Source organism: Schistocerca nitens, chromosome 3, assembly GCF_023898315.1.
Source record: "Schistocerca nitens isolate TAMUIC-IGC-003100 chromosome 3, iqSchNite1.1, whole genome shotgun sequence".
Taxonomy (NCBI): Eukaryota; Metazoa; Arthropoda; class Insecta; order Orthoptera; family Acrididae; genus Schistocerca; species Schistocerca nitens.
Genome location: NC_064616.1, coordinates 785317593 through 785340780, shown reverse-complemented (window position 1 = coordinate 785340780; position 23188 = coordinate 785317593). Strand labels below are relative to the sequence as shown.

At 40.1% G+C, this 23188-nt stretch overlaps 1 protein-coding gene across 3 annotated transcripts in view; it reads right to left on the bottom strand.

The window, feature by feature from the left end:
* Positions 1-23188, bottom strand: part of LOC126248799 (protein FAM102A) — a 496607-nt gene that overhangs the window by 68943 nt on the left and 404476 nt on the right. For all 3 annotated transcript variants that reach the window (XM_049950189.1, XM_049950190.1, XM_049950191.1), the window contains exon 5: positions 11894-12110. In XM_049950189.1, coding sequence (XP_049806146.1) covers positions 11894-12110 — 217 coding nt within the window. The remainder of the gene's footprint in view (positions 1-11893; positions 12111-23188) is intronic.

The window sequence follows — 23188 nt, the reverse complement described above, 5'->3', positions numbered from 1 at the left end:
TGGTGGAGGCTCTGTAATGGTGTGTCTAGATATGACTCTGACAGGTGACACATACATAAGCATCCTGTCTGATCAACTGCATCCATTCATGTACATTGTGAACTCCAACGGACTTGGGCAATTGCTACAGAGTGGCTCCAGGAACACTCTTCCAAGTTTAAACACTTCCGCTGGCCACCAATCTCCCCAAACATGAACATTATTGAGTGTATCTGGCATGCCTTGCAACGTGCTGTTGCAGAAGAGATCCCCACCCCCTCGTACTCTTACAGATTTATAGATAGCCACACAGGATTCATGGTGCAATTCCCTCCAGCAATACTCCATACATTAGTCATGTTCATGCCCCGTCATTTTGTGGCACTTCTGCGTGCTTGCGGGAGCCCTACACAATATTAGGCAAGGGTGTCAGTTTGTTTGGCTGTTCAGTGTACAAGTATGAAACTTTCTGACAAGTTAAAAATGTGTGCTATATCAGGACTAACTTGAATCCTTTGCCTTTCATGGAAAAATGCTCTAATGAGTGAACATCAATAGGTAACTCTTTCCTTGCCTTCACACCTTTGCTATTGCTGTTCTCTCTCTCATCTCCTTTCGTTCTGGGATATGTAAGTTTATTTACTGGGCACTATGTGTAGTTGTGAGCACTTCGTCTTCAGGTCACAACTGGCCCATCTGGACCATCCGACCATTGTGTCATCCTCGGCTGAGGATTCAAATAGGAGTGGCGTGTGGTCAGCACACCGCTTTACTGGTTGCTATAATGGTTTCCTTTGGCCGGAGCTACTACTATTTGGTAGAGTAGCTCCTCAATTGGCATCACGAGGCTGAGTGCACCCCGAAAAATGGCAAAAGCATATAGTAGCCGGGATGGTCACCCATCCAAGTGCCAACCACGCCTGACAGCGTTTAACTTCAGTGATCTGACAGGAACCGGTGTATCCAATGCAGTAAGGCTGTTGCCTGTAGTTGTGACCATAATTCAAAAATCTACAAAATACATTCACAGAGAGACCAGAAGCTGTATTGTCTCTAAATCTAATACAATTGTCTGCTACTAGCTAGCTTGTTTTTTTTTTTTTTTTTCACCAAAGATTTGGCTACGAATTTCAAGGTCAGAGCAAAATAATATTGAAATATTTCCAGAATGAAATGCTGATATAAAAGTTCCTGGCAAGCTAAAACTGTGTGCCAGACTGAAACTGAAACTCAGGACCTCTGCCTATCGCAGGCAAATGCTCTATTGCAATATTCAATCTTCCTGGTGTGCTAGTCTTGCAAGTTTCACAGGAGTTGTTCTGTGAAATCTGGAAGATAGGGGACGTGACACTGCTGGAAGTAAGCTGCGAGGACATGTCATGAGTTGTGTTTGGGTAGCTCAGTTGATAGAGTACTTCCCCACAAAAGGTAAAGATCCTGATTTTGAGTCTTTGTTCAGTACACAGTTTTAATCTGCCAGGAAGTTTCAGTATTTAAATATATTCCTTCTCTATGGAAAATCAAGGGTGCAGTACAATGACATATATGAGAGTAGTTTATTACTAGCAAAATCAAAGAGGTTCTAGGCAGCAGACAGTCACATAGAAAATAACAACAACTTGCCAAGCTTCTGGACAAAGCAACAGTTTATCTAATTTACTTCAGGAAAATGCTGGAATGTTTCCTATTATAAGGCCATGGATGGCTACATGCCTGATCCCTGTCACACTAGCTCTGTAAATAGCAAATGACTGACGTGTATGATTCACGTTTTTGTTCTTAAAATGCAATAGTATGAGATGTCTAAAATCATGATGAAAGTGATCCATATGTCTGAGATGTCTAAGATGTTAACTACTCTTCACAAAGCCACATGGTATAGATATTCCAATATCCTTGAAACACATACTACTTAGTATCTACCACCAAATTTTCAGTGTCTTGTGATGATGGGATGATGTCACATGTGACAGCCTTTGAAATCTACTTTTAGGATGTCTTAAGTCCCCTGATTTAGCTAGTGTGAATTATTTTTCTGTGATCATGTCAATAATATTATTGTACATGTGGATTTTATGGAAAATATGGTTTCCGAGTACTAATCTACTTTAAAAAAAAAGGCTAACATAAAATATTTTTACAGAAGAGGAGCAATAGCATGCATTATGCCTATTTAGGAGACAAACAGCACATAAACAATTTGGTTGGACTTAATAATCTGTAAACTGCTAGATCATCATCTATCAAATACAATTTACATTGGACAAGCATAGTGGGCACAATCAGCACTACTCACTTTGAGGGTACTGTGATAAAATTTAGTTGAGTGATTTAAGGATATCTTAGGAAACCTAAATCACAGCAGTCAGAGAGGGTCTTCAATCAGGTTTTTCTGGAATCAAATATCTGTTACTTATCACTCTGGCACATTATTCAATACACATCTACTCAGCGTACAATGACAGTGCACTTTAAGATAATTGTATGTAATGAGAATGTACCCACTTCATAACCTCTTATAAATGTAAGTAGTTTCAAAATGTATTGCCTTGTATTGAGTTGAAAGTGAACAATATTCAAATAAGAAATACAGTCAATAAAAACAATCACAATGACGGCATGCCTGCCTGTTGCGAATGAAGCACAACATAGAAACATTTTTAAAATAATGAAATTATATTATTTCACAGCAAAAACTGATCATTTATTTGGGGAGAAGGGAGATGCACTGTAGAATAAAATAAATAAATTAGACAGGAAGAGGGTGAAGAATTTTTAGCAAACATTCCCAGAATTCTTGACAAAAAGTAAACACTGCACATTCACATTTTCATTTTTCAGCAGGGTTCAATATCTACCACACAATCAAATGATGTGAGTCAAAATATACATTTACAGTAGATGCTTTCTGAACCTAAATAAATGCAAAACCTCACACATCAGCTACATAAAACAAGCATTCTGCATATTATGAGTAAGGTAACATTCAAATTATCCTGTATGGGACACACATAATTTTACCGAACACACTTCAACACTTCACACAAGAATTCGTTATCTGCCTCACATCTGAATGTGACACAAATAACTTACCATTTTCCAAGCAGTTGCCGATGTCCATAGGGCTGAATAAAAGCAATGGGTTTAATGCTTTATTGTATTATTATTTTACACACTCTTACATTCTATGTGTAGCAGACACAATGACTGCAATGGCTCACAGTACAATTAATTTACTTTCACTTTAATAATCTATTATAATAAATATTTTATCCAGTTGTGGCCACTTATAGTGTAACATGACTTTTGTACATGTCAGAGCACAGGCATGGGAATATACTTCAGATTCAAAAAACTGCTGGATGATGCTGTAAGATTTTTTCAGCCACATTCAGATACATACTGAAACTCTCAAATATGCAGCCATTGTATCATCTACCATGATTTAAAGTCTACTGTTAAAAAATGGCAAATACAGCACACACACTTTTTTTATGACAAAACAATTATAATTTTCAGCTTATTTTTCTCTACTTATGTTGTGATGCTTACAGTCTGATGCAGGCCTTGATAGTTGAAACCACTTTGTTCTCTTGCAAGTCAAGTGTTTAAGTTGGTTGGTGGTTAAGGGACTAATAGCAAGGTCACCAGTCCTTCAGTCAAGAGGTAGTTCATCTGTAGTTAGTGATGTCAGCCAGAAATTTGATTAAATTAAGAAAAGAATGTAGGATACGTAAGATTAAGACACTGAAACCAATACTGATGATTGCACTGAGAAATAATTTAAAGAAAAGTGAGATATACGTGTTGGGCAAGTATATATATGTAGGTCAGAGCAGATGAGGTGTTTCCCATGGCTCATCTGTGGCGAGAGAAATGCCACCTGCATCTGAGCCCCACCAACCCAGTTAAGGCTGAAGAGAATTATGGAGAACAGAATGCATTCTAGCCAGAAAATTCCTACAGTAAAAGTGAGAAAGCTATAAATGTAATGGGCATCAGATATACTGACAACAAAAATAACGTGAAACAAATAATCCAGTCAGTAGCTGGGAGTGGGCAGACAAATGTCCCATTGGCTCTGCATGTGACAGGATCCAACCCTTCCACAGCCACTGCACTGCTGATCTACTATAGTCTCGGAAGTGTTGAAGGAAGGAAGGAAGGAAGGAAGGAAGGAAGGAAGGATGGATGGATGGAAAGAAGAAGGAATATTAGGGTTTAATGTTCCATAGACATCAAGGTCAATAGAGATGGAAAACAAGCATGAATTTTTCCAAGGGTGGGGAAGGAAATTGGCTGTTGTCTTTCTACAGAACCATCCTGGCATTTTCCTGGAGACATTAACAGATATCACAGATAACCCAAATCAGGATGGTTGGACACACATTTGAACCATTATCTCCGCAAATGCAAGTCCAGTAGTCCAGTGTGCTAAGTTTTGCTTAAAACTGCACCATGTCGCTTGGTGCAACCACCATGTAGTGTGGTTCATTACATAAAATAAAACTATAGTGTATCTAGTATGACCAGTGTGAAGGTAAAATCAGAGGGGGGTTCCTACAGGCAGGAATGGAAGGAGAAGCACTGTGCAGCAGTAGTCTCCTCAATAATGCATGTTTCATTAGAGGGAACAGTAGCCCAACAGATGTTTTTCTATCTTCGAGTGAGGTGTCATCTTGTTTGTACCAGAATACCAACAACTGGAATCTTCAGAGTGAATTTTCAGTGAGTAATTGCTTCTCTGGCTGAACAGTCAGCCAGTGCATTCCCTGGCATACCCACACAGCTCACAACACAAAGAGAGAGAAATGATCAGGCAATATAACTAAAGTCAGAAATATGTCATGAATAGAAGCTATCAAAGGGAGAGAAGGGTAACATCAATCAGTAGTCTGGAGACTGCTCACTTAGTAACTACAGATTTTGCATGGTCAACAGAGGTCTGTTTAATAAAATGTACATCTCTACTAATGGCTACTAGCCCTGTCATAAAAACACCACACATTCCTGGCAACAAATGTTGTTCCTGACCGATGGATGGTTTTAGAACCATCAGTGTAAATCTGAATCAACATCTACATACATGCTCCACAAGCAACAATATGGTGCACGGCAGAGTGTACCCTGTACCACTACTAGTTATTCCCTCTCTGGAAGTGTGGGAAAAATGACTGTGTTCATGCCTCCACAGAGGCCATAATTTCTCTGACCTTGCCTTTTTTTCCAAGGTCCTTCTGTTATGGTAGCAGTAGAATCTTACTGTGGTTAGCCACAAATGCCAATTCTCTATATTTTCTCAATAGCGTTTCACGAAAAAGAGTCATGTTCCCCCAGGGATTCCCACTTGATTTCATGAAGCATTTTCAAAACATTTGTGTGGTGATCAAACCTGCCAGCAACAAATCTAGCTGCTTGTCTCTGAATTACTTCACTGTTTCCTCAAATATGACCTGGTTGGGATCCCAATCACACTACCAGTACTCAAGAATGAGTCTCCTTTACAGATGAGCTACATGTTCCTAGAATTCTCTCAATAAACTGAAGCTACCCATTCATCATCTCTACTATCATCTCTACATGCTCATTCCATTTGGTAGTTCTTTCCAGAATTACACATTCGTATTTAATCAATGTGTATGTGTCAAGCAGCACACCATTAATACTATTTCTGAACATTAAAAGATTTTTTTCCCCACTCATCTACATCAACTTACTTTCATCCATGTTTACAGCAAGCTGCTATTCATCCCATCAGATACACATTCTGTCTAAGTCATCCTGTATCTTCATGCAGTCACTCTAAGATGATACTTTCCCATATACTACAATATTATCAGCAAACAGTTATAGACTGCTGCTCACCCCATCAGTCAGGTCATTTATGTACATACGAATTCCTATCACAATTGCCTCACACACTCCTGATGTTGCCTTTGTCTCTGATGAACACTGCAGTGGCTAACACTGTCAAGTGTTTTTTGGAGATCTAGGAACCTGGAATCTGCCTGTTGCCCTTCAGCTGTGGCTCACAGGATATCACGTGAGAAAAGGGCAAGCCTAGTTTCACCCAAGTGATGGTTTCTAAATCTGTGCTGATTTACAGACAGAAGTAGTTCTGTGTCAAGAAAATTTATTACATTTAAACTTAGAATATGCTCAAACTTCTGTAGCCAGCCAATGCTAAGGATACTGGTCTGCAGCTATGCAGGTCTGTTCTTTTATCCTTCTTATATACAGAAGTCACCTGCATTTTTTTTCAGTCACTTGGAACTTTCTGCTGGACAAGAGATTCTTGATAAATGCAAGCTAATTAAAGGGTCAATGACACACAATATTCTCTGTAAAACCAAACTGGCATTCTGTCCAGACATGGCAACTTACTTGTTTTCAACTCCAGAGACACTTTTTTCTAGGTCCTCCACACAAGAGTCTGAGTGACGGTCAATCAATGGTATGTCTGTATGATCCTCCTATGTGAATGATATTTTTAAACACAAAATTTAATACTTCATCTTTCCTTTTGCTCTCTTATACTGCCACACCAGACTGGACTGGTTTACAAGTATGTGGATAGAAGCCTCCGACCTAATTCCATGACCTTATGTAGGATTGCAACTTTCTCGTGTTCTCAGCAAGATCTGTCACTAAGGTATGACAGCACCCTGACACTCCTGAAGAGCTGAGAGGAACAGATGCTGGAAGGTCAAGCGTGTAACAAACTTTAGGTCCTTGAAATATATTGCTCATTTCAAGGGACTTAGGTGGAAGTCCCAGCAGAAGGCCCCAGGGTACTTTCCAACCGGCAATCCCATCCAACGGTGGCTACCAGGGTGTCAGAGACCCTTGCACACAAGAATTTGATACATTGGATGATTAGGAAATTATTGGATGGTGACCGTGTGAGTGAGAGTCGGTACTGTCAAAACTGAAGAGGGAAGATCCCTGCTTCGGCAAGGAGAATGTCTATGGGATTTGTCTGGATGGCGCCAGTGGTGAGTCTTATTCCAGATGATGGACTAGGTCTAACAATTTCAAAGCTGAAGTTGCTGCTGAACCATAAACCTGGCAGCCACAGACCAATCAGGATGAGTGCCAAGGAAGCAGAGAGCATTAAAGATTCACATGCAGCTAGTATTTAGTTGACAAATATGGGCAGCCATTATTTTTTTTAACCATTAAAAAGGAGTTCCAAAAATTGGGGCTGTACAACAATGACCAAGTGCTATGTACCCTAGCAGATTTCTGCATCAACATGTACCATGCTACAATGACTCACATTTTAATGGGGGAGAACTGGAAGCAATGGAAGGAGGTCCAAGATAAGACCCCGTAGATGATACCTTGGAGATAAAAGTTCTGCCAGGGAAACAGTTAGCAGCTATACCAAATGTGAAAGTCGTCAATATACAGAATGAGGGTGACCAGTGGTCCTAAGGTCACTAGCCTCCGATGGAAACGAGGCAGGGTGTAACACCCAGCATGGAATCCTGCGGGACACCATTGTCTTCAATCTGTGAGGAGCTGAGTAATTACAAACTCTAAACTGAAACAACCAGTGGAATAAACACTTATGAATAAACATCAGTAGTCGCAATGAGGTGTTGCCATTTAGAGAAACCCTGTTGGATTTCTGTTTCCAACCTAACCAGATGGTCAGTTATGGATGATCCCGTTCAAACTACATTGATATGGGGACAAAAGATCCTGTGAATTAAAAACACAGTATATTCACTGGCCTACCATCTTTACAAGCAGTTTGTAGATAATGTTGCTGAGGATAGTCAGTTGGTAGCTTTTGATGGACATTGTGTTTTTGTCTGCCATAAGATTGGGATGGTGACACTATCTCTCCATTTCAAAGGGTTGGTTGGTTGGTTGGTTGGTTTGGGGAAGGAGACCAGACAGCGAGGTCATCGGTCTCATCGGATTAGGGAAGGATGGGGAAGGAAGTCGGCCGTGCCCTTTGAAAGGAACCATCCCGGCATTTTCCTGGAGCGATTTAGGGAAATCACGGAAAACCTAAATCAGGATGGCCGGACGCGGGATTGAACCGTCGTCCTCCCGAATTTCAAAGGGAATACACCTCCTATCCACATATGGTTGAAGACTATGAGAGCAGATGGAGCCTGTGAGTCACATTCAGATGTTGGATCATCTGATTATGAATCAAATCATGGCCTGGGGCCATACTGTGCGTTGAGTCAAGAACCTGAAGCAGCTCCCAGTTGGTGAAAGGTTCATTATGTAATTCAGTGTGATGGAGGAGGTGAAGGATAGGGCAATATCTTCAGCTCGTTTCTTATTCATTTGAAAGATAGTCGGGTAATGACAAAATGCTGATGCTGTCACAAAATGAGTCAAGATGATCAGTAACAAATTACACATTGGTACAAACATCACCATGAAGGAAGAGATCTGGAACATTTGTTGATATTTGACAGCCCAGAAGACTATGCAGCTTGGCCCACACCTGGTATGAAGAGATATTCCTTTCCAAACTTTCCAAAGATGAGATGTAGCACTCCCACATTCCTTCTTACTGTGTTTAAATAGTGAGCCTCAGCACTACCTGTGGAGGAGATCACTCAAGGTATTGCAGGATCCTTGGATAATTTTTAATTGTTGTCACAATATCTTTGGTCCACCATGGTACTGGCCAAAAATGGAGGCGGCCTATCGAAAGGGAACAGCAGTCCCACGGACGCAGGTGATCATATCGGAGATGTTTCCCGCATACTCATTAGTACTTTCGAACAGAAATGTGGTAAAGATGACAGCAACAGTATACAATTGCCAGTTGGCCCATTTAAGAGCCCAACATGGGAACTGATCCAACAGGCAGTGACGGGGAAGTGAAAGGATCACCAAAAAGTGGTCACTGTCACAAAGATCATTATTTAGCAGCTATTGTGGCGAAGCTACGAGATTGGGGGAAAAGATCGTAAGGTCAAAAAGGTGCCATGTATCAAATTTAAGTGAGCAGCAGTACTGTCATTGAGAATGACAGATCAAGATCAGAAAGAAGCTGCTCAATCAGAAGGCCCTTATCACATGAAATGGTACTCCCCCAGAGGTGGTGATGTACTCTGAACGTCCTACGTGTAAGAAAAGTGGTGGGGAGGGAGTTATTGGATTAAGGTGGTCATCTTAAGGCAAGTAAGTGCCCTGCCTAGGGGTAAACACATGTTACAAATGGTGATCGCTGGGTTGTTTGCCCTCGCACTGCTAATGCTACCAACATTGTACAGGAGGGTTCACTGACAACATCTGTTTAAGCCAGAACTCTCCAGATGCCCTTTCCGGGCCAGTATGATTTCAACAATGTATGGAAGCCTCAAAGAGTTGGGGTATGGTCTCCAGTCTAGCGTGTTTCTTGGGGAGCAACACATATAAGAAAACAAGAGGGAATTAGATATTGTTGCTCTGGTAGGTGAAAGCAATATCAAATGTAGTTCCACTGGATCTTCATGTTGAAGCTATCCTGGTTAGGAGTGAAGAGCAAAAGGAGACAGATCCCTGCCCTGAATAGCTATCTGTGACCAGTGGGAGTGGATCATCATCATCAACAAAAATCAGTTTGGAGTCAGACAGCATGGGAGAATCTGGTGCCACTACAGTCATCATAGTTACCCTCAGCTGAATTTATTTCTTCTTCTTCTTCTTCATTTTCACAAGTTTTTTCAAAAAGGAAGGAAGATTAGTGTTTAATATCCTGTCTACAATGAGGTTACTAGAGATAGAGCACAAATTCGAATTAAGAAAGGACGAGGAAAGAAATCAGCCTTTCAAGGAAAAGCCTTAAGCAATTTAGGGAAATCACACAAAACCTAAATCAGGATGGCCAGAAGCAGGCTTGAACCATTGTCCTCCTGAATGCAAATAGTGGCAGTCAAGATTCTCATGAGGGCTTAGCTTCTGTACAAACAGGAGAAGAGTGGACAGCCCTAGGACCCACAGTCCATGGCTTCTTCAGCCACTGGCTTGTGTCACAACTTTGAGTTGTGGATTACTGGAGAGAGGGTTCCTGAGAGAGAGCCCTGTCACCGACAGATACCAATGGAGGATCTTGCTAATGTGGCCGGGTGGAGGGAGTGGTTTCCGAAGCTGGTGCTGCAGGAACCACAACAGGGTACAGCCTACTGCCCTCATGATCACGTTTATTTGTGTAACTATCAGATGTCAACAATGAGGGAGTAAACACACCAGGTACTGCTGATGACCTGGCCACAGTAGTGGAATAGGCCAATACCATAGAGACTAAAGATAATCGATCATATTTTTCTAAGGGGTCGGCCACAGTCTACATAAACTGGGTCATTTGTACACCAGGAAGATACATGCCCAAAGCATTGGCATTTAAAGCACCATGTTGGGGGTGGAAAGTACAGCTGCTTCACATTGCAGCACTAACAAATGATTTTGACCTTTTCTGTAAGTGAATCAGCCTCAAAAGTGAGGATGAATGTGCCATTGTTTATTTTGTCATCTGTAGGGTTTTGACATATACAACATAAGAAGTGGAGCCCTCATCTCTGGTGGGTGGTGGGTGGTGGTGGTGGTGGTGGTGGTGGTGGTGGTGGTGGTGGTGGTGGTGGTGGTGGTGGCAGAGAAAAAAGTAGGTATGCTCAGCTTTCCAATCCATCGGACAGACAGTCAACAGTGTCGCATGTGTTCCCTACATGAGACTTAGTGGGAAGGTTTAGTAGAAGACACCGGTACACAGCCTGGTGATCATGAACTGTGGCCTACAACCATTCCTCTACTTGACAGTCAAATACTGGTGATGAAAATTATCATCTGTAGCACAATTAAAACCAGTATCATCTAGCCCAATGTCACAACACTACTACAGATTAGTAACCTCAACTATAAATTTTCTTCCCCCGCCCCCACCCTCCCTCTATTTATTATATGGGCCCAGTAATGAGTGCAGTGTGGAACCTTAAATGAATGTTCAGATGGTGCTACACTATATTTGAGTCTACATGACACACAAACTGCAGAATCTTGAGAATTATCAACTGAGAACAATACACAGCTTGGAAGATGAGTGCAATACACTGATGCAGCCACCAATAACCTAGTCTGACGAGTCAATATATATACTTGTAAAATACGTGCTTTACAGTATCTTCTGTCTACCACCATTTAATGCACAAATGATGATCTGCTTATGGTCTTAAATTCCTATCCCATCTCCCCCACTCCACCCCTCCCCTTACCCCATTCCCTATTATTTCTCCTATCCACAAACAAAGTAACTTCTTCCAACCTCTGCTAAAGCCAATGTTGGTATATTAATGCTACATGTTTGTAAATAACCACAAATATTCTTTACTGTTCCTTATGAAGTTCCCTTATGGGACTATCAGTAAGAGTCATTTTCTTGAAGTAATGTACGCCACTAGTAGCAAAATGTTACTTTAACTGTTAAAAAGGATCAAATAACTACGAAAGAAATGCAAGATCAGGCATGAACAAAAGCTTAGCAAAATTCATAGGGACAGTATTTTCAAGTTGCAATATGAACTGTTCAAACGCAAGATTTCTATTTTTATTTGCAGCTATCGCCATCTAGATCAAAAGTGATATCAGCTCCACATCATTTGTGCATATATTTATTCCAAATTTAATACAAAAACTTAGCTACTAGTATCAGATAAAGATTAGTACAAATTTATTATTGAATTACATATGCTTTTCTTAAGGAAAGCATCCACCTCTTCTCATGTACAGATCATATATGAAAAATATGAAGGCTCTTTGTAATTCTAAGTGTGAAGTAAATACACACAGCACTCTTATGCATGTAATACACGTAACACATATTCCTACTGGTTACTCAAATATTACTGATTCACTCAAATATGACTGAGCACAATCAGTACTACTCACTAAACATAATACATACCGTATGTGTCCCGAGTCACCAGAACTGCTTTGTCTACTGTGTTGGGACTGGCTATTTAGAGAGCTGTATCCCGAGGCACGACTCATTTGGCTCGTATTGGAAGAGTTTCGTGAATGACCCAATTCATGAGTTTCATCAACTTCAGGTGCTACTGATACTGTGCCCTCTGGTTGTTCCTGAGGTTCTGTACCACCCTGTCCAGCTCCTGATATCAGTTCTGCAAAGAAAAGATGAACACAATCTTGTCACACACTGTTAAAACCTATTTAAATGTGGAGTTACAGCATGTGCTTAATGTAAGTAAGTGACACATTAAGTTACCAATACACTACATGGAACCAGAAAGAGCAAATGAGTGACTGCATTAGTCCGTCATTCATTTGTGGCAGCTGGCAACACTACCACTGCCGATTCCCCTCCTCCATCTCTCATACTATTACAAAACAATTTAACTCGGGATATGTTTTCTGAAACGAGATTTCAGAAGAGCCATAATATATATTCTCTAAATTTGAATTATTTATTCACACAAAAACTCCTAACAGTGTTATGAGCACAAACATTTCCCAAGAGAATCAGTTAGTAGACCCAAAAAATACAGTCATAAGTACAAAGAAACACCAAATAACATAGTCTACCAAGTTCTTATTTGGTTGATAAAACCACATGTTTAACATAGATACAATGACAGAATTCACACATGTAAAAATGGGGAAAAAAACACCTAATCACCTGAATTTTGTCAAATAATTCATGTCCAATATTGTGATTAAGTTACTGTTTTCTAGTCATATGGTGCCTTAAAAATTTTACATTCATTTTTAGATTATTTCAGAGTAGTGATACACACAATTCTAAGAATTAAAGAATTGCATTGTAAGAGCACATCTTGGTGCCATAATCCACAGTGGAAAAACTATTTTCACAAGTTATCTTACATTATCATTATGCTCATCAGTTTAAAGAAAAGCAGAGGAAGATTTGGGTTTGATATCCTGCGAATGATGAGGTTGTAAAGATCTCCAAAAGAGGCAGGGTGATGAAGCAAATTAGGTATGTCATTTTTATCATATAAAATCTAAATCAGAATAGCCAGATGGTAATTTGAATACCATTCTCAAATTCAACACTATTGTGCTAGTTACTTCATTGCCCCATTCAGTAATTAAAACAAACTGCACAACTGAAAATATTGATTATAAAGGAAAAATAAAAAGGATTGGGAAAAATCATCTGCATGGGTATATCCTCCCATTTGTCTACACAGCCATTGTTTCATTCTACACACTTTTGATATCATGTCAAGCCTTATGGTGACAATGTGCAAGGTCAGTGCCATAAAAAGTCATTTTACCTATAGTTTATACCACTGAGGCACAAAAGCTGCTTCTGTCTTTGATGTATTGATGATCCTCCTTCCATTATCATGGTCAGCTTGCCACAGTCTGCTGCTGTGTATGTCCATTCATGGCCATATGGCCACTATCTTTTTGTGAGTCATATAATTCTGTAATCATGGTCTACTGCATCACATTTTCTGTGTGCATATATTTGTAACTGAACAGAAGAGTTGAGGAATAATCAGTTGCATCCACATACGAAAAACCACCCAGGAATTAAGTTAACATGATTTAGTAACACTACATCTACATCTACATCTACATGGATTCCCTACAAATCACATTTAAGTGCCTGGCAGAGGGTACATTGAACCACCTTCACAATTCTCTATTATTCCAATCTCGTATAGAGCGCGGAAAGAACAAACACCTATATCTGGACTGGGAATTGAGACCTGGTCCTCCTGAATAGGAAATGTTCATGTCATTGTCAAAACAATGAATTGCAACACACATCCAGTTTTCTGAGGCCACCAGAACTGTGCAGTGATTGGCAGCCACACAGTATGTTTCTACAGTCCTGAGAGCTTACACACAGAACTCATCAATAACAAGAAAGATGTTCATTTGATTCATACCTCAGGCACTTTTCAATGTATTTACCTGCTGTTACAAACAGAGCAGTGCACAAAAAAAATAATTTTTGTGATGTATAAATTAAAAAGCAATCATCACAAATTATGTACTATCAGCTGGAAATATGATCTGCATATGAAAGGTAATGAAAACCATAAACATACTTTTTGGCACTAACATAATTTATGACACCGTATCAAAGATGATTATATTTTCAGCTATCTTTGTTACGTATTAAGATAAGTATGTTACTCTGAGGTGCTTTAGGGGAATCTAACCAATTAGTGAAGTGGATTAGCTGTACCACAATCATCTTCAGTGTGAGCAAAGGACAACTGCTGCTAATCAGTATGTGATAACAGAGACTGTGTGTCTGAGAACATCTTTAAAATACGAATTTCAGTTTCAAGTTTCGATAAACACTCATGTCCTGGAGTTTTTAACATTCAGTTTTACACATTTCCCTTCTCTCAGGTTCTGTTACTATTGATAATTATGTATCATACCTAATATAAAAATAGACTCAGAATCAGAATTTTATTGTCCCATAACATACATGGTAAATCACTGATTTACAGTACAGGAGACTCATCGAGCTTATAAATATAATAGACTATACATTGAATACAACATTTATTAGAATGAAATATTTGAATATATGCACTACTGATTTCTATCCTGCTCAAATGGTCAGATCGTCATTAAAAAATGCATCAACAGATTAATAGAATTTTTGTACCAGAGTGCTATATAATTTTCTTTTTACTGAAACAGTTTCAATCCCTTGAAAATCAATCTGTTTTTTAACTTATTGTATATTTTCATTCCCATATATTGTGGGGTCCATGAGTAGGAAATATCAAACTTACTTACTTTCTAGTATCATAACTATGCTGGAAGTTATTTGGCGCAAACAATTCTGGATTATTATTTATGAAAAGAATTATATCATACAATTACGGTGAGGGAACACTTAGTACGGTTATGTCTCTTAGTAGCGGTCAACTAGATTCTCTTGGCTTTGCACTACACATGTTCCTCATAGTTTTATTTCTGTGAAGTTAACATTTTTGTCAAATTGCCAGCTTTTCCCCAAAATACAATGCTGTATCTCACTATTGCCTCAATGTAGCTATAGTACACTACCTTTTTTGTGTCTATGGCAGTGACATTGGGTAAGACTGACATAGAAAAGCCAGGCTGTTCAGTTTACTTTTTAAATAGTCTATATGTGAGGACCACAGCAGATTTCTGTCCGACTGCATTCCTAAGAATTTAACACATTCTGCTTTGCTCAGTTCCACACTTCCATGCATAATTTGAATATCATATATTTTAGATTGTTTTGTCTTAAACTGCATAAGCTATGTTTTTGAAATGTTTTAGGCCATTTAAATTTTCTGCATTTTTATTTTCTATCAGTAATGATGTGTCATCAGCGAATAAAACTGAATGATGATTTATATTTACGTGTAAGTCACTTACGTAAAAAAGAAAAATGATTTACCGTAGAATTGATCCTTGTGGTATCCCTTTGAGAGAGTTCTCCATTTTGAGGAGTATTTTCCTCTGTCTGATGTTGTGACTACCCTTTTCTATCTCTTTGTCAAATATAACTTAAACCACTCTACAGCACTGCCTGTAATTCTGTATTTTTGCATTTTATATAATAGGGAGTGGTGCACACAGTTGAATGCTTTGGGTGAGTCACAGAAGATTCCTGCAGCTTTTTGTGATTTATCTAAGATGGAACTAACTTTATTTATGAATTCATTCATTGCATAAATTGTACTTTCACCTTTCCGGAAGCCAAACAGATTTTTTTTCCAGTTATATTCAATTTGTGACAAATTTTGAATTTGTATTGCAAGGATCATTTCATATACCAGAGAACACACGAAAAAGGGAAATTGGACGGTAATTTCCAGCATTTTCTTTAAAGTCTTTTTAAAATAATTGTTTCACTTCCAGATATTTTAGAACGTCTGGAAAGTAGCCTTCTTCACGTGAGATATTAATTATGTCAGAGAGTGGATGTGCTATCATATTTGAAGGTACTTGATTACTAACAGGTATTTCTTCCCATCCCATTGAATTTTTATTTTTTAGTTTTAATACAGTATTTTTTGCATATTTTACTGTTACTTTGTCAAATTTAATGAGTCCCATTCTTGCTCTGAGTTGACCCAAATAAATTTACATTGTCTTGATAGGAGCTACATCTACATCAACATCAGATTTTGCTACTGTTATAACATACTGGTTAAAATTTTCTGATATTTGAGCAGAATTTACAATTATGTCTTGTATCTTTATTTTAGAAATTGCCTGGTGGCTAGGATTGATTCCAAGTTCAGATCTGACAACTGCGCATACTGCCTTGGATTTATTTCTGCGGTTTTTGCTAAGTATGGCACTTACCACTTCCTTTGCTGCTTGTACAACATTTCTAAATGTTTTTAATAAGATTTAACGAACTCAGGACTGTTACTGGATTTCAGCTCAGCATGTAGCTGTCTCTTTCTATTACTAGCTATTATTATGCCAGTAACTTTAGTTTATTACTTGTCTTTATACGACAGACTACAGGTGGGAAAGTTTCATTTAAAATATGTTAAAAGCTGTTTAAAAACTTATCAAATTTTTTTAAACATGAGCTTTCATGTTTTAATGACCAACTTACCTGTCTCTATCTACAACAGAACAAGTTCACTGAACTGTCTTTTCATGGAACATCTCCTTCCATTTTCCTTACTTATTTTTAGTAATTCAATAAGTAAAGCAAAGTGACCCGAGATAGCAGGATCTAAAGAAAATTTGGCAATGTCATTAAAAGTACACTACTGGCCATTAGAATTGCTACACCAAGAAGAAATGCAGATGATAAACAGGTATTCGATGGACAAATATATTAAACTAGAACTGACATGTGATTACATTTTCACACAATTTGGGTGCACAGATCATGACAAATCAGTAGCCAGAACAACCACCTCTGGCCGTAATAATGGCCTTGATACGCCATGGCATTGAGTCAAACAGAACTTGGATGGTGTGTACAGGTACAGCTGTTCATGCAGCTTCAACACAATACCACAGTTCATCAGGAGTAGTGACTGGTGTATTGTAATGAGCCAGTTGCTCGGGCACCATTGACCAGACGTTTCCAATTGGTGAGAGATCTGGAGAATGTGCTGGCCAGGGCAGCAGTCAAACATTTTCTGTATCCAGAAAGGCCCATACAGGACTGGCAACATGCGGTCGCGCATTATCCTGCTGAAATGTAGGGTTTCGCAGGGCTCGAATGGAGGGTAGAGCCACGGGTCATAACACATCTGAAATGTAACATATTCCGTTCAAAGTGCCGTCAATGCGAACAAGAGGTGACCGAGATGTGTAACCAATGACACCCCATACTATCACGCCAGGTGATACGCCAGTATGGCGATGACGAATACATGCTTCAAATGTGCATTCACCAAGATGTCACCAAACACGGATGTGACCATCATGATGCTACAAACAGAACCTGGATTCATCCGAAAAAATGACGTTTTGCCATTCGTGCACCCAGGTTCGTCGTTGAGTACACCATCACAGGCGCTCCTGTCTGTGATGCAGCATCAAGGGTAACCGAAGGCATGGCCTCCGAGCTGCTAGTCCATACTGCTGCAAACTTCGTCGAACTGTTCGTGCAGATGGTTGTTGTCTTGCAGACGTTCCCATCTGTTGACTCAGGGATCGAGACGTGGCTGCACGATCCGTTACAGCCTTGCGGATAAGATGCTTGTCATCTCGACTGCTAGTGATACGAGGCCGTTGGGATCCAGCACGGCGTTCCGTATTACCCTCCCAAACCCACCGACTTCATATTCTGCTAACAGTCACTGGATCTCGACCAACGCGAGCAGCAATGTCATGATACGATGAACCGCAATCGCAATAGGCTACAATCTGACCTTTATGAAAGGCGGAAACGTGATGGTACGCATTTCTCCCCCGTACACGAGGCATCACAACAACGTGTCACCAGGCAAAGCCGGTCAACTGCTGTTTGTATATGAGAAATAGGTTGGAAACTTTCCTCATGTCAGCACGTTGTAGGTGTCGCCACCGGCACCAACGTTGTGTGAATGCTCTGAAAAGCTAATCACTTGCATATCACAGCATCTTCTTACTGTCAGTTAAATTTCGCGTCTGTAGCACGTCATCTTCATGGTGTAGCAATTTTAATGGCCTGTAGTGTATAACTTGTTAAAATATTGTCTATACACATTGTAGTTTGCTCATTACTCCTGTTAAATCACTGAAATTTAAGCTAAAGCCATATTATTAAATTAAGTCAAGAAACTTAGTTGACAAGTTTGTTTCACTTGACATATCTACGTTAAAATCAGCAGCAACTACAAATTTTCCCCCTCTTTTCTTTTATGAGTTTATGCAGAAGACACTAGAATTTCTCCAAAAATAATTTAGTCATATCACTACCTGGAATCTTATATACTGAGATAGTAATATTATGTTGTTCTAGCTCTACAGAGCAACATTCAAATGTAAGTTCTTCATTAAGAAAATTAAAGTCGTATCTTTCTTTATATTGTAACAAGTTGCATACAGGAGCCACCACAGGTTCTGTTTTCCTACAAAAAAGGTTAGCTGCTGTAATGTTTTCTAATTTGTTTAAAACTGAGATCAAATCTATCGTAAGACAGTTTGTTTAGGCAAATGACTTTCATATTTTTTCCTTCTGAAAGAATAATTTTTAGAATGAGATTTTCACTCTGCAGCGGAGTGTGCACTGATATGAAACTTCCTGGCAGATTAAAACTGTGTGCCGGACCGAGACTCTGACTAGGGACCTTTGCCTTTCGAGGGCAAGTGCTCCACCAACTGAGCTACCCAAGCACGACTCACGCCCCGTCCTCACGGCTTCTGCCAGTATCTCGTCTCCTACCTTCCAAACTTTACAGAAGCTCTCCTGCGAATCTTGCAGAACTAGCACTCCTGGAAGAAAGGATATTGGAGAGACATGGCGGAAGGTTCATATCAGCGCACACTCCGCTGCAGAGTGAAAATCTCATTCTGGAAACATCCCCCAGGCTGTGGCTAAGCCATGACTCCGCAATATCCTTTCTTTCAGGAGTGCTAGTTCTGCAAGGTTCGCAGGAGAGCTTCTGTAAAGTTTGGAAGGTAGGAGACGAGATACTGTCAGAAGTAAAGCTATGAGGACGGGGCGTGAGTCGTGCTTGGGTAGCTCAGTTGGTAGAGCACTTGCACGAGAAAGGCAATGGTCCCGAGTTCGAGTCTCGGTCCGGCACACAGTTTTAATCTGCCAGGAAGTTTCAATAATTTTTAGCTCAACAATTTTCGTGATTTTTTCTTGTGGACATGTTGCACTGAGACCGTTTATGTTCAAAAGCATTAAGAATGAGGACTTACATTTACTTATAGTTTTAAACACGTCTTTCTCTGAACACCATTGTTCTTTTCTTACTGTATTCCCCCTCCCCCCATCGCTAGCTGTTAGTTTCCCCTGCTTCGTATAATTTACCGATTGAAATTGTGCAGCAACAAGAATGGTCCAAATACTGAATTCTGTGGACCACTGGTTGTAATTTTCTCCCACTGAAATCCGCATGAGCTACCTAATATAATCCACCTCTTCGTATCAATTAGATACAGCATAAACCACGAGCGTTTGGGATCCCTATCACGTCGGATTGAGGGAGGACATAGAAGCAATTCAGAGGCGGGCTGCTAGATTTGTTACTGGTAGGTTTGATCATCACGCGAGTGTTACGGAAATGCTTCAGGAACTCGGGTGGGAGTCTCTAGAGGAAAGGAGGTGTTCTTTTCGTGAATCGCTACTGAGGAAATTTAGAGAACCAGCATTTGAGGCTGACTGCAGTACAATTTTACTGCCACCAACTTACATTTCGCGGAAAGGCCACAAAGAGAAGATAATAGAGATTAGGGCTCGTACAGAGACATATAGGCAGTCATTTTTCCCTCGTTCTGTTTGGGTGTGGAAGAGGGAGAGAAGATGCTAGTTGTGGTACGAGGTACCCTCCGCCACGCACCGTATGGTGGATTGCGGAATATGTATGTAGATGTAGAACTCATTCAACCTTGAAAGCCAAAACCTTTAAGTTCCTCCAAAAGAATGTTTTTAGATACGAGGGCTATTCCGAAAGTAAGGTCCGATCGGTCACGAAATGGAAACGACTATGAAATTCCGATAAAGCTTTGCACAGATGTGTTGGGTAGTGTCTCTAGTATAACCCCAGTTAGCATCACGTCGCTCTTCTCATTTCTGAGCTCGCAGTGAGTGCGTAAAGATGTCTAGAAAATAGTGTCTGCCGCCAAGTACGGGGGCCTGGTGAGAAATTTCCCCTGAAGCTATGCAGCTAACATTACATAACTGTCGTGCTGTTTCGTCTTCAAGACAATTCTCAGCCGCATTCTGCAGGGGCAATGAAGATGCTCCTGCATCGTTTTCAAATGGAAATGTGAGAGTACCCACAATACAGCCCGTAATTGTCTCCCTCTGAGTTTCAGCTCTGGTCACATGAACCGCTGGTTATGAAGACAACATTTCGGCACAAGACAACGAGCCGTAGGCCAGCGTAGAGAATTGGCGGAGAGCACTGGCGGCTGCCTTCTATAGCGAGGGTATGGGAAAGTTGGTACAACGCTACGATACACGTCTAAGTCGGGTCGGCGACTATGGAGATAAGTAGCTGCAAGGTGTATCTAACTGTTGCAAATAAAACATGTTTGATTTTTACCGTGGTTTCCATTTCGCGACCTATCGGACCTTACTTTCGGAATAGCCCTCGTATTTATTCCAAATTCAACTGTGCAAATCACAACAATCCTGATAGGAAAACTTGTTATTTAGATATTTCAAGACATTGTCATTGAAATAGCAAATGGGATGCTGGAGAGGGCCTTCTAGAACCTTAATTATCGCTGACAAACTATTTACTTGTCTAAACAGAAGTATTTCCTTGCTGCATGAGTGTAGTTAATGAACATTAACTGTGAACTGTAGTTTTACTGACTTAGTTTTTACAGTAGCCACAGATAAATAAATCTTCACATACCATACTTGTAATAGTAAACGCGAAAGATATTGACTTTATGACTGCCATAAATTTACCATAATCTCTCTGTAGTCTCTCATCACCTTTTGCTGTGGGCACAAGACCTGGGTTTACTGCTAGATCAACATTTCAACACCTCTATTGGGGGTTTGGAAGGAGTTATACAGAAAATTTCAACTGGAATGTAAAAGTAGAGAACATTCATTCTGGATAACTTCATAAACAACTAACTACACATACAAAGAATAATTCTCAAGAGTCTCAATCTCACTTGAACTGGATCAAAACTTGGTGACTGCATCACGAAGCTCAGCTTGTGTGAGGGATGCTACTGCAGCTGAGCGCGTCCTTTCTTCAGCTCACTGCGTCAATGGCCCATCACTAAACAAACACTATAACTACACTTGGCCAAGCTGTGTTGTTGGCTTCGGTGTGCGGTTGTCGGCTGCAAAGTCAGTTCTCAGCTGCTCCCTATGGCTCAGTTTCCGGGCTTGTTCCTCAGTCTGAGACCGATGACTCGTCCAGTATCCATGACTTCTTACAGAACGTCTAAAATTTCATTTTCCAAGTCCATTTAAGAACTTCATTTCCCCTTCCATTCCCCATATAGGGCCAGGGTTCTGGTTAGCATCATCACCACTGGCCAAATTCATGATCTCTGCATGCCAATCCGTGCCATTTTCTCTCTCTCTCTCTCTCTCTCTCTCTCTCTCTCTCTCTCTCTCTCTCTCTCTTTAATAATTTTTTCCTGGTTTTCGTAGCAAATGTTTCTTGAGAGATTTTCAAATTTCAAAAATGACATTTCTTCCCCGGGTCTCCAGTCGCGATATAACATAGGTAAAATGCTGTCGACTTGAAACTGCTTTTGAATACATTAAATCGTCACCCAGGCGAACTCAATATCCACCCCAAGTAACGAACTGCAACTGGTCACATTCCTGGAATTCCATTCTGGGCTTGTTGTTGCTGTTGTTGTTGTCTTCAGTCCAGAGACTGGTTTGATGCAGATCTCCATGCTACCCTATCCTGCGCAAGGTTCATCATCTCTGAGTAACTACTGCATCCTACATCCTTCTGAACCAGCTTAGTGTATTCATCCCTTGGTCTCCCTCTGTGATTTTTTCCCTCGACGCTTACCTCCAATACTAAATTGGCGATCCCTTGATGCCTCAGACCGTGTCCTATCAACCGATCCCTTCTTCTAGTTGTGCCACAAATTCCTCTTCTCCCCAGTTCTATTCAGTACCTCCTCATTAGTTACGTGATCTACCCATCTAATCTTCAGCATTCCTCTGTAGCACCACATTTCTAAATCTTCTATTCTCTTCTTGTCCAAACTATTTATTGTCCATGTTTCACTTCCATACATGGCTACACTCCATACAAATACTTTCAGAAAAGACTTCCTGACACTTAAATCTACACCGATGTAAACAAATTTCTCTTCTTGAGAAACGCTTTCCTTGCCATTGCCAGTTTACATTTTATATCCTCTCTACAATGACCATCATCAGTTATTTTGCTCCCCAAATAGCAAAACTCATCTACTACTTTAAGTGTCTCATTTCCTAATCTAATTCCCTCAGCATCATCTAATTTAATGCGACTACATTCCATTATCCTCGTTTTATTTTTGTTGATGTTCATCTTATATCCTCCTTTCAAGACGCTGTCCATTCCGTTCAAATGCTCTTCCAGGTCTCTTGCTGTCTCTGACAGCCACAATGTCTATCGGCAAACCTCAAAGTTTGTATTTCCTCTCCATGGATTACGAATGTTAATTCTATCTCTTCGTAAAAGGCTAGTTTCTCATCCATATACGTTACAATATTATGCGGATGTAACGTAACAGTATTAGGAAACTACAAGTCCACATTGCTAAATTCGCGCTACGGGCTCCGCGCGACCTTGAACCGGCCTTGTTCACAGGTGAATACCAGCGTGACTTATATAGTAACAGCAGGCATGTTAATGCGAAGCTGAACCGCGTTATCCATCCAGAATTCATCAAATACATACTTTAGTTGACGCTGTACCTGTTGTCTTCAGGATGATATAGTCTGGAGTGGAGTTCTATAGCTTTGGTAGACCTGCATGCATTAGAGTCCGCAAGAGAGTAAAAGGGGAGCACTTGCTGCAACCCCCTCCGCCACGGAATCCGGAGTAGAGTTTTTATTCATTTTCTCATTACAGAAATCTGGCACACTTCTAGA